At 40.8% G+C, this 12,419-nt stretch overlaps 1 protein-coding gene across 4 annotated transcripts in view; it reads right to left on the reverse strand.

Annotated features, from left to right (window-relative positions):
- The window catches only part of MET (MET proto-oncogene, receptor tyrosine kinase), a 92,330-nt gene that overhangs the window by 61,905 nt on the left and 18,006 nt on the right, over positions 1–12,419 (reverse strand). For 3 of the 4 annotated variants that reach the window (XM_064446878.1, XM_064446889.1, XM_064446898.1), the window contains one exon: positions 9,068–10,282. In XM_064446878.1, coding sequence (XP_064302948.1) covers positions 9,068–10,267 — 1,200 coding nt within the window. In that variant the 5' untranslated portion in view covers positions 10,268–10,282. Of the gene's footprint in view, positions 1–2,544; positions 2,630–9,067; positions 10,283–12,419 lie in introns of those variants that run through there. The other variant, XM_064446904.1, reaches the window with a different exon arrangement.

Here is a 12,419-nt window from a genome sequence, read left to right on the forward strand (position 1 = left end):
CAAGTCCACAGCAAGACTCCTCACTCACTGGGTCAGCGTAAGTGCAATGTGAGTTCCCAAAAGTTGCTGCTGCACTTCCAAGAGAAGCAATTGTGGGAAACTAAAACAGGGGTGCCCATACATCTTAGGGCATGATGGTATAGGTATGATGTATGATGACCATACTAGTCATAGGTACTGTTCAATAGCAGGCCAAATGTACATGAATAGTGTTCCTTATTGGCACCAAGATCGCTTTACATTCATATTCTCCCATTTCACTTCCATTATCAAATATTACCAATCAAGAGATTGGGTCTTTCGTATTGAACTATTGCACACATTCAACTGATAGGGGCAGTAAGTCCTCAGAAGGAGGTATCCCAAATGGATCAATCAGCTATTATCTGCCATAGAGACCACCCGGAAGCTAGACTAGTCTGCTGGGGGTACACAGTGTGTACCCCACCTGCTGCTCTCGCAGCACAGAAAGACAGCTAATTGCCATGTTAATGTGGCTGTGATAGGTACTAGGTATGCTGAATTTCTCTTTCTTCTTCAAGCCCTATTTTGTCAAACAACTAACTTGTTCTTTCCAAGAACTCTGTGTTCTTGGGAAGTCGAACAGAAATCACCCGGAAGTCACATTACAAGAGAAAAGTATTTGAAAACGCAATATTCGAAATGCTTTGTGCTTTGTAAAACAGATTTCTGCACAGTAGCACCAGACACCATTACCAAGCATGTCTTGTAATCCTAAGGAAGGGGAAAAAAGAATAAATGGAACAGCTCAATTTTGCCAGTGGACACAAATTTATGTGCTAAACAATTCCCATAGAAGCAGATCCACCGTGCTTCTGGTTTCTTCTCGACCAGTGAAAGACACCTCAAGGGTGTAGGTGCTATGAACACAGTCCAGTGTTCACAGAGAACTGAACAAGCCTGGGGCAGGGGACTGGGTTGTCCTGTTTCTAAGAACTTCTGCTGAGGCACCGAAGCTTTACTCTAAAAGGTAGAAGAGTTTTTTTCCTCATTTTGTTTTAAACAAAGAATTGTTTCCCTCTTCTTCCTTCCTCCTCTTCCCAATATTCCTCATGTATTTGAAAGCAAATCAAAGATTTTTTAAAAATAAAATACAGAAGTATGTTCCCTTTCTGAGAATAAACTTTTCAAATCTCAACTGTGAAGTAGGAGATTAAGAAAAAGCAGGCAACTGGAAACAGTCCTTTAAGATGGAAATATCAAGCAATCCTAACTACGCAGTGGTCACTGCTATGTGTTGCTGTTGCCTGGAGATGGTCTGAGTTACACATGAAACCAACCCTTCAAAATACTACTTGTTGCAAAATAAGGAACAATTTAGAGGGAATTACTGAAAGATTAGTTACCTTTAAGCTACACTTTCAACTCCAAGGACTTGATCCAGAACTCACTGAATCAATGGAAAGATTACACAACTTTTTATGATGCCTAGAGAAAGAGAAATTTTTTAAAGAACTCCATTGATGTAAATTTTTACATAGTACCATCCCACTGACTCTTAATACTTGTTGCTTTGATCTACTTCACTGCTAAAATGAGAGGGGGAAGGAGGTTACTGTACTGATGCTCCACTTAAGGTAATAGGTAAAAAGACATCCATGTTAAATGTAATTAGTTAATACAAATTAAGATGATTACATGTTCTATTGTCAAGATCATTCAAAGAGTTATTTGCTTTTGTCATTGAACAGTGCTGCATTAGTTCTCATAATCTGGTTAGTGCATTAGTACTAAGTATATCCTATTGATTCAGCAGATAAAATGGACCTAAGTAATCTTTGTATTTTGCTGATTTCCCTTACATTAATTTAACATTTAACTCAGTATACAGATTATCGAAGGAGAGGTGTTGACTAATTACACATTTTGAAGAACTAAAATAATGCATTGGAGATGTTGTGTTGATAAAAGCAGTTTTGCTGCACATTTGTAGTGTACATCAGGTGCATTTTTCATAGAAGTCCTTATTTACATGGAAGCTCCGATGAAATAAGAGCGCTGCGAATTCCAAGCAGACCAGTTATCCTAAAATAATGCTGAGTGTGGAGACTCTTATTCCAAGATAACATTGCACAATAATTGCATGTCTAGCCAAAACAGTGGTGCAAGAGATGTGTGGGATAGAAAGGAGTCCAGAAAGTAGGAGAAAATAATGCAATTTGCCCTAATTTCCACATGCTGTGTATAAAAGCAGGGTAACATCTGCCTTAAGAAAATGAAGCTCTCATTATCACTTCCCCCAAGGTCATTTCTCCTTTAACATTTCATTGTTTTCACCCACTCCAGACAGTGCAAGTAATATTTCTTTGTGACCTACACTTGCTTTCTGAACCATTTATGCCATGGATCTTCCTCCTTAGCAGTGTTTTTTTTTTAATTTACTATGGGATTTGACTCTGGTTTTACTTGCATGTTTGGAAATCAGGAGTAATTCCACTCTGATGCAAAAGCTGTCTGAGATCAGAAACCCACATGCCACCTAGAAAGTTCGAGTAACACAACACTCTCCCGGATAATAATTACCTACTGTTGCTTTAGTGAGCAATAATGACGGCAATATGTGGTCCTGAGTCAGATCAAGGAGAGTAAGTAGAGAAACTGCTGAGGTAAGGCTGGTGCTGAGTGAGCTGAAAGGCAGATGTCTGCTTTGTCAGGATTTATGTCTCTCTTCATCGTTTGGCAGCAGAACCTGAGGAAAATTCATTGCTTACTTAGATGTCTCAACTACCTACCAAAGCCCAGTGGGATGAATCCAGGACTTAGATCTGCATGCAGTGCACTGCAGAATAAGCTTCTCTTTCTCTGGTACATGGAATTGTTTATAAAGAAATCCAAGCAGCTCTTTACTGGAGGGGCTGACATGGTCCCATTGCAGAACAGCCATCAGCAGACTGGACAGGAACTTAATCTGGGGCAACAAGCCTTAGAATTTGGTCTGAACCCAGGAAAAGAGTCTTAGATCTGAATATTACACATCTCTTCTGAGTGTCCTTAATGCTGCATACCTGCTAGTCTACACTGGAGACATCTCTTCTTGTGGGATTGTAAAGGTTTTCGAATTTGCAGCTACCTAGGATAGAAAAATTATTTTGTGTCCAGTTCTAGTCTTTAGTATGATTTAAGGGCCTTCTGAAACTCTGCGACATCAAAGACAAATGACCAGAGAATCTAGATATCCATGTTAAAAAAAAAAAATTACTTTCTGCCTGAAATTACTTCTGTGCAATTCCAGAGAAAAGCAGCAGAGTCACTCTTCCACACTAGTAAAGAATAGGGAACCCTGCCTTCAGTGGAAGAATTTGATTAAAAAGTCTAGAAATGGAACGTTATTAGTAACTCTGGCTGATAAAGCATTGCCCTTTGCAGAAAATGGCAGTTTAACGGGTATCACTTTTTCACAGAGAAATCCAGCTTTCATCAGGATGATAAAACACGAAGCAGCAGCATTGGGAGGCAGAGACAGGCCTCTAACAGGAGATCAGGAGAAGGAAACTAGTTTTTGCAACACTCGGGGACTAACAAGTCAGCCCCCAGATCCCATAGCTCCTGGGGCTTGGAAAAGTCTGCAAAGGTATCTGCCACTCAGGGCAGTGTGGTACTTTCCAAAGAAACTCCCTGACCCGCCTTTTTCTGTGTCTTGCATTTTTCTTGGGAACTTCCTTGTGACGGCGTCCACATGGCCAGTCCTAGGGACAGAACAGCCCTTACGTCTATAGTTACACCTCTGCTGAATCCGACCCAGCCTGAGATAACCATACCCCCTACACACTCATAGCCATATCTGTACCTGTACCCATACCCATACCCATGCCTCCCTCCCATGCAGCTTAACTGGAGTTCAGGCTCTCCTGCAATCCCATGGGCCACGCTATTTGCCCCGGGCAGGTCTTGCATGGCCTGTGGGTAAGATGGCCATGTACCTAAGGGTGGAGGGGAGCTGGGTGGTGAGCACACCCCCCCTCACACTGTGTCGTACAGGGCACAGCAGGGATCCTCGGGGTACCACCTGGGCTTTCAGCAGAGAGGCAGTGAGTGCAGAGCAGGAACATGGATGCAGCCCATCACCTTACTACTATGGTTTAAGTCTGTTTTAAAGGGTGTCAGCGCACATTGCCCATCACCCAGACCCTCTTTGTTTATTCTTCTGAGATGTCAGCACCATGAAACTCACACAAAATCCATATGGATGGGAGCAGGCTTTGTGCCAGGCAGAGTGCTGTATGCCATTTGATATAGCATTTCCAGTGGAATAAATGACTGAACCAACCCAATGGATTCTGGTGCCTGACTTTTAGGGAAAATATTCAGGCACATTCTACTTGCAATATAAAAAATATTTTCTCCATGCTGTGAGGTTATCTAAATAAGCCATATCAACTCCCCCCTAGTCAGTGAGACATGGTATTATTTTTAAACCTGCCAAAAAATTTTAAGCCAAATGGTGTGGGATATTGTGGTCAGAGGGTCTCAAAAGAATTGTCTGTCTCCATTTATTTTATTAAATATTCCTAGGCATACCCTTAGGATGACAGATCAATAAGTGCCTTTGTGGTTTCCTGATAGAAGGCAGCAATTATTTTCTTCCATTACAATATAAGCATAACCCAATTTTACTCATCTATCATGTGTGTAATGGTAATAAAGAAGCATCATCATGTGCTTATTTTACTATCACTTCATCTTTTGTTTTGGTGATCTTCTGTTTTCATTTCATGTTCTTCCAACTGTTTGTGTCTTTCCTTTGAAGGGAGTGGCCAGTTTGTCTTGCTTTAGGACACTTGTTGGGAACATGGTGCCAAAAGCCTGTCTGTGGCTTCTCTTCTCCTAAAAGGTGAATGAAGTACTTTAGGCTTTCACCCGTACTTACCTGTAGAAGAAATAAAACCACAGGAACTTTACAGAGCTGAATTTGGATTTCACTTTTAGGGGTGCTTCTCCGTGTAAGTCAATAGTGATTGCAGTTGGGTATCAGGGGAGAACTGAGCTCACAGTTGTTTAGCACATAAGAAGTGCAGAGAGGCTTAAAAAAAAGCCTGTAAGATCATGATCTAACTAATGACAATTGAAATGTATAGTTGAGGTTGTCGAGGCTAAACTCAACCCATCTTCCTTACTCGAAGAATCACATTTAATCCATGACAGAGGTGCACACTACTGGACTATGTCTGCAGATGAAGTAAGCAGCATTTGTTTCCTCATCTAAGTACTCTTCTGCTTTGAGGAGTACCACACCAGGGCTGACAGTGACTAACTGTAACCAAACAAAATCTTCTAAAAGCCTACATCCAGTTTTCTCTTCATTGTGGGTGAGGAGATTCCTGAACAGTGATTCAAAACCCTCCACAGCAGCTACCTCTCAGATATCATTGTCCTGACTTGGGCAATAAAACCCCTTTACTACGACTCCAAATTCTTCTTTTAATTCAAAGCCAGTTTGGTTTCCTCCTTGCTGTCACTGAAGTGACAGCCAGCTCTTCATTGAAGGAAATTACTAGGAAGTGCTAACCGGTCACAGTTCTGCTGAGGTGCATCTGATACCAATCAGATGCACCATCAGATTCACTTTTCCTAGCCCTGACTTCAGTGAGTCCAGGTTTTGGCTTCTTATGTATTCCACTCAAACACAACTGGAAATGTTTTATTTTGATTTTATAAAGTTTTCCGTGAGCACTGGAATGAGTGAAGCACAGTTGTGTCTGGATTGAAATCTTGTGGCTGGTTGACTTTGCTGTCCAACTAAGCTATGACAGAGGCTTTTCCCATGTGTGAGCAATACCTGCTTTGGTCCCTGTGAGTCCTTCTGATGTTTATAAAGGGGCTCCTTAAACTGCATCAGTTTCCATAGCCTAAGCATATATTGGATATCTCTCTGGATTCACACCTGGATTCACATCTTCAAGACTTCTTATTGTTAAGGTTGTCAGGACAACTAACAGAAAAACAAGTATACAATAGCATGACCACATAAACTTCATTCTTTTAGGAAACAAGGCTAAAAACTAACAAATTTTGTCAACTGTATCAAGATGAGTTGGAAGTATTTTTTTTAAATGCTGAAAATCTGAAAAGAATGAGTTGAGGAAGTGTTTTGGATGTTTTATTCTGGTTTATTTTGGTCTAATTCTAGCAGCCTCAGACTAAACAGTCCTGAGGGACAGCCACTTAAAAAGATGGACTACCCAAAGTCCAACAAAATTATGTACAATTGTCTTGTGGGACTTTTTTTGATAACATGAAATGGCCTTCATCAATCAGACTGTAACTGTAAATTATCAGATAGCACTCCCTTGCAAACATTGCTAAAGGCTCATTTTTCTTTTTTATGTTGAAGTTAGTGGTATACCATATTTACTGCTGTACTCTTTTCACTGTCCTATGACTTAATCTTACAGTGGTCAGTGCCTTTCACTTGCATCAGTGGTCTGTGGTTTCATTCTCTCAACATCAAAGAGAAAGAACGTCTTGGCTACATTGCAAAAAGCAAGTTCTGAATTTTGCCAAAATAAACTGTGACATACTCACACAGTTTATAAAAGCTTTCTTTTAAGTTGAAGGTGACTTACAAAAGGCAAAAAATGGGTTATGCCCTCATGTACATTTTTATAGTGTACAAAAAAGGGCTTAAGAAGAGTTGAGAGGTTTGGGACTCTTTTTTTAAATTATTATTTTATCTCCAGCAAAATCAAGGAAGACCAGATTTGACATTTCTGACACAAGCATAAGAAATAATGTGCTTTCCTTCCTTTGCCTGCTCCTTCTTTTCCTTCACCTTCCAACCTTGCAGGTCTGTTTCACACACCTGAGAAAAACAGGTGTATAAAGGATGCTTGGCAAATTCTTGCCAATCTTTTTGGCCAACTGAAATCTGAGAAAACTCACAGGGCACTTTTTATTGGAGCCCTAATGAGTCCTCTTGAATAAGGCAAAGGAAATGGAATGGCAAAGCTTGAAAGTCTTGATATTTCAGTGGTAAGCAAACAATCAGGACAAAAAGTTCTGACTGCCTTTATGCCATTTAAAGGTACCACAAGAAATCACAGGAACATTTTCCCTTTATCAATTTAGTGTAGCAGAAATCAGAGCTCTGATGACATTTCTTGAAAATGGGCAACTATAATAAACTGTCTGCAGTATAAGACATTCAGTTCTGATATGCAAAGCAGCAGCAGACTCTGGAAAAGCTTTTGAAACAGGAAAGTACTTCCCAGCATGTGAAAAGTGGCAAATTATTCTGTCAATATTTTAATGGTATACTTTGCTATGAAAAGATCACCTTATGAAGTGGGTGTATAGGCAAGTACAGAATGAGATAAGTTAAAGGCCACGAGGTTTAAAGACAGTAACTCACAAATAAAATACCCCAGGAATAAGGAAAAAAAAGTACTTTCAGAGAGGAACAACATTCATTGTTAAAATGAATTGAAAAAAAGAAAGAAAAAAAAAAAGATATTAAGGCCTGAAATGAAAAATTAGGACATCAATAACACAGTGAAGAAAGATAAGAAGTTACTGAGCTGAATGTTTGCTAACTTGCTTTTAGTTCCTGAAAATTGCCCAATCCCCCAAAAAAAGGGAATAAAATGCTATGTCTGTTGTGGTTGCTGTATCAGCATCCACCAGCAATGCCTACATCTATGTTGAACACCTGGAGCCTGTGATAAGCAGTCGTCCCCTGAACGCCGAGGTAGTTGTGATGATGTTCAGACTGGGTCGGACCAGTACTGGGTCCCGCTACTGGGGAGAGGCCACAGCAGCTCTGTAACAGATGCTTCTCCCCAGACCACCCCATCTCACCCCGGCAGTGAAGAGCAGCCCTTCTCTTTCAAGCAAGAGGCTCCCTGCTGCAACGGGGCCTGTGCCACTGCCCCATCCTGATGTCACAGAATCACAGGGCAGTCTGGGTTGGAAGGGACCTCCAAAGGTCACCCAGTTCCTGTGTTGGGCAGCTGTACTGAGGAAGACTCTGGTGGTATAGAGGTGATGAAGGCCTGTGGTTCCCACTCTCACTAGGAGCCATCCCAACAACAGGGCACGATGGATCCCATCCAGCCCCAAATGCAGGTTGAGCTGTTGCTCCATCCTGACACAGGCCTCACCCTGGCTCACACGGTTAAGCCCCATCATAACAGCTCCGGCCCTGCCCTCTGGTAGAGGACAGTGTCACCTCTGAGCTCCAATCTTCCCATATTTGAGAAGAGAAAGCTCCCCAGAGAGGACATTTAAGGCTCTGCTGCATAAGCAGGTACAACTGAAAGCTCTAATGTTTTGTGTTTCAAAATAAATGTTAAAAGTACCCTATACCCAGATTCTGTATTTCCTTTACAAGAGCTGACACTGGCACAGACACTGTCCAGAAGGGAAGAAATAACTACTATGCTTCCTTCACATACACTATTTCAGATGCTTGGAAAGCAGCAACCACCTAAACACATGGTATACAGAGAGGCAACCCTCCCATCCAAGACTACCGGTATCCTCATTCAGATACACTTTTCACAGACACTTCTTTCATTAAGAAAACTGATTTCAGTGGGACCGTTTATGTATCAAGCATGAGTAATTGTATTACAATCTGGCTCTTCGTGGCATGTTCCAAACCAGCTCTTTTATTTTTTTCTAAGGAGGGCAGTGATTCAGCATTAATATAGTTTAAAATATGAGTGATATTTTCAGGGACTCCTCAGTGCACATGGATACCAACGTTAATGAATACTTTTTTGAGATATTAAAATAACTGCCTAAATGTTCCATTTATCTGCATCACAGTCTCTCAAGAAAAACAATTACTTAAAAATTTAAAAAAAAGAAAGGATTTTTTTCCCCAATTCCACTGATATTTTTTTAGAACCATAAGGACCTCAGTGATTTTCATACTCAGTTTACAGGAACTAATCCTTACAGAGATGAATCACCAGCAATGCTAATTAATCTGAAACGATCAGGGACTTATATTTTGTAGCTGAAACTGAGGGGATGGCAACCTGGCAATGGAGTGGGCAAAGGGAGAAGGAGAGTCCCAAAATGTAACAAAGGAATTGTTACTTACCCTGTTCAAGCAGTATTTGCTCTCTTTCCCATAGAAGTGCTGGAGACATTTCATGTTCTGCTTGTCGACAATCTTGTTGAAGAACTCGTTGATGGTTCGCACGGAGACGGCACAGACAGCAGATCTGTTGGTTGGTTCAGAAGAATCTGGTTTGCTTTGTGCAAAAATGCCGTAGAGAATATCATCATTCAGCCCAAGGCCCATTTCGTGGGCTAGAGCTGCACCTGGCTTGCTTACGTAGGCAGCTTGCAAAATGTTGAATACCTCCTTTCGGATGGACCTCTTCCTCCGCTTTTCCGTAAAAATACACTCAAGAGGCATTTCCATGTAAGAACGCATCTCTGAGTCTAAAGTGCAGAAGCGTATAATTCTAGTGTGAAAAGCCTGGGAGTCGAGAGATTCTCTCTGGACAGTCAGAAAATAGACAAAGTGATCGTTTTCAAAGGCATGGACATACTTAACGGGATATGAGTCGCGGAACTGAGGGAGGATATCTATATAAGACTGATCTGTGAGAAACTCAAAACCATCCTGTGTTTCTTTTAACCTTCTGACCGATATTGAATGCAGCACATGAGGAGGCTGAAATGCAGATGTCACAGTATTTCCAACAAAGAAGTTGACAAACCTGTCTTTTTCGGTCACCAAAACTTTGGTTCCTAAAGTGCTTACAACACAGTCAGGACAATTATCAGCTTCTCCGTCCACCTGGGGTGAGTACATGCAGTGCACCTCGCTTTCGATATCAGCAGGGTTGTCAGGGTGAATGATGTGACGGTGGCAGATGCCTCCGGACACGCTACCACAGCTGATGAGCTGATCATCATAATAAGTTTCTAAGAGCAGTGCCATGTTGACGTTATCCTTCCATACGCTGTTAGATAAATTGGCTTTATCTTTGCAGTCTTCGCATGGTGCGCAGTCAGGGTTCTCCAAAATGGGCCCAGTCTTGTACACAGAAATTTTCTGCAAAGTTTCATTTAGTACATAAATCTTGTTGACTGCTCCAATATAAACATGATGGTTGTATAAAACTACATTCTGAATCGGTGTTTCTGCGATGAAGTTAGGAAGATCATATTTTATACTCAAATTCATTTCTGAATTCTTAGCTGCTTCTTTGCATTGCCCATGGCTCCGCTGCAGCAAGGCAAACAGGAATACGATAAACCCAGAAGGATATGCAGTAAAAGGCTTCATTGTCAGAGATTTAATCTGTCAAAATATATTTAAAGGAAAGAGAGGTTATATTTCATGTACTAGCACATCAGTTTATCAGTCAACAGAAATCTGTTTCTAGGCTGCATGTATTAGCTGAACTATTTCAGTTTAAGGAGTGACATAATCTTGCTTAGTGTCATTAACAGTTGTGTGCTAGAAACTGCTACGATTACTGGTTTTTGTGGGTACCCGTTTCACTGCTTTCAGAACAATTCACACAAGGATTTTCTTACGATGGATTTTGAAAGACCCCTCTGTGTGTTGTACAGCAGCAGCAGAAGAGGGATGACTACCTCCACATTGGCATTAAACCAGCTGAGTATTATGGTTTAGAAGAAGAAGATGCACAGGTAGCTGACAGCAAATCTGCTCAGGACACTCAGGACACGATTGCACACAAAGCGGGTGTAGTGCTTTGTGTGTGGATATAAGATATTTGGCAAGTTCCTCAAGGGACTGAGCTGGTTCTTAGCACAGCTGCTCAAAAATGAGAAATAGGAAAGACATGAAATAATGCAAAGATTTGAGCTGGAAGTGGGCTTCTCTTTTATTGTTGACATTTTTGATTAACCAAGGAAAAGACTTCTCTCCACCAGACCAAAGGAAGAAACCCTCCCTCTCCCTCCAGCTCCCCAAATCACTGTCTTTCCTAAGGGCACAGTTTGGAAAAAGAATGCTTTTTTCAGCCAGCTCTACTTCTTGGAATAGCCATTTTCCCCAGTGTTGACAAGGTTTTGCAATATATTGTTAGAATATTTTATGCATCATGTGGTGCCTGGCATGTGCAAGTTTTATTTTAGGCCCTGTACCACAGCAGTAAGTCACTCTGGTGAACCTTCACAAGATACAGGCATATCACTGTACTGTAAACAAAGGGGTATCAAATGACCTACAGCCATTAACCGATGAAATCAAAAAACCTAGCACTTTTTTTTTTTTACTTCTCCACACAATTGTTTGATGTGGCTTGAAAAACCAAAGGCAGATGACTAGTGTGATATTTCACCCCCTCTGAAGATCAATTAAATGAACTGTGGTTATGAGCATTTTGGTGCAGTGTCCACGCTATGCCCTGTCACACCAGACATTCTCTGTTAATACCATGACACAGTTGTTAAGCCAAATTTAGCTTCTTCATGGAGAAAACAATTATGCATTCTAACAGCAATATGATCACATACTTCGGGAAAGTACTTATAGTTCAACTATAGTTAAGCAATAGTTGCTAATAGAGAAATGCTTATGACCACTGAAAGGATTTTAAATAGACAACCTTGAAAATTACAAACTAATAATAGGAACCAGGACATCTGTATTGACTTTTTATTTCATTAAGACTTTAAGCAAAATGGAAGGATGACTATAGACCAGAACTGTTTCAGCTGTGTATAAATTCAGTGTTTTCACTAGATTGATTAAAACAATCCATCAATATTTCTCCTGCATTCCTTCTGACATCCACTGAACTCTTCCTGTGGCTTACCTCATTAATTACACAAAATAATAGGTTTTAGAAACACAGAATTGTTCTTCTTCCTTGTTATCTGATAAGAATCATGATCGAGAGCTAGGGATAAAAATCAGAAACACAGGCTATTTGCAAGTATTAGCTGGTAAGAACAAGTCACACTTCTGGTATTGAGAAATTAAGATCTTCCTTCAAATCAACAACATTTTCTGATATTAATTAGTGATAACAGAATCCTGGAAACAAACCAAACACAGATTTAAGTTTAAAAGAAAAAGAAAAGAAAACCGAGCAGGGATATTGCTATAATTAGAAAATAGCCCCAGTACATGGAGTGCTGACTTCTATATTGTATAGAGCAGGAAACCATTTTCTCATCCTCTTGCTATTACAGAATTTTTCCTGCCCTGTGCTGGGATGAAACCAACAGCTTTCAAAGTTTGTGTGAAACACCCAGAAGTCACACCCGATCCAAGAACAACTATGTTCACGTCCCTGCCTCGCCAGTGCCGAGCGAAGGTCCCCACAACGGGAGGAGTGGGAGCCTGGTCTGACTGTCTGCCTCCTTTCAGCCAGCACTTCCACCCAAGAAACTGCTAAAACCGATACATTCCTGCAGATTCACTTCTGACGAGTCAACATGTTCTGACAAATACTAGATTA

Source organism: Phalacrocorax carbo, chromosome 1, assembly GCF_963921805.1.
Source record: "Phalacrocorax carbo chromosome 1, bPhaCar2.1, whole genome shotgun sequence".
In the NCBI taxonomy this organism is placed as follows: Eukaryota; Metazoa; Chordata; class Aves; order Suliformes; family Phalacrocoracidae; genus Phalacrocorax; species Phalacrocorax carbo.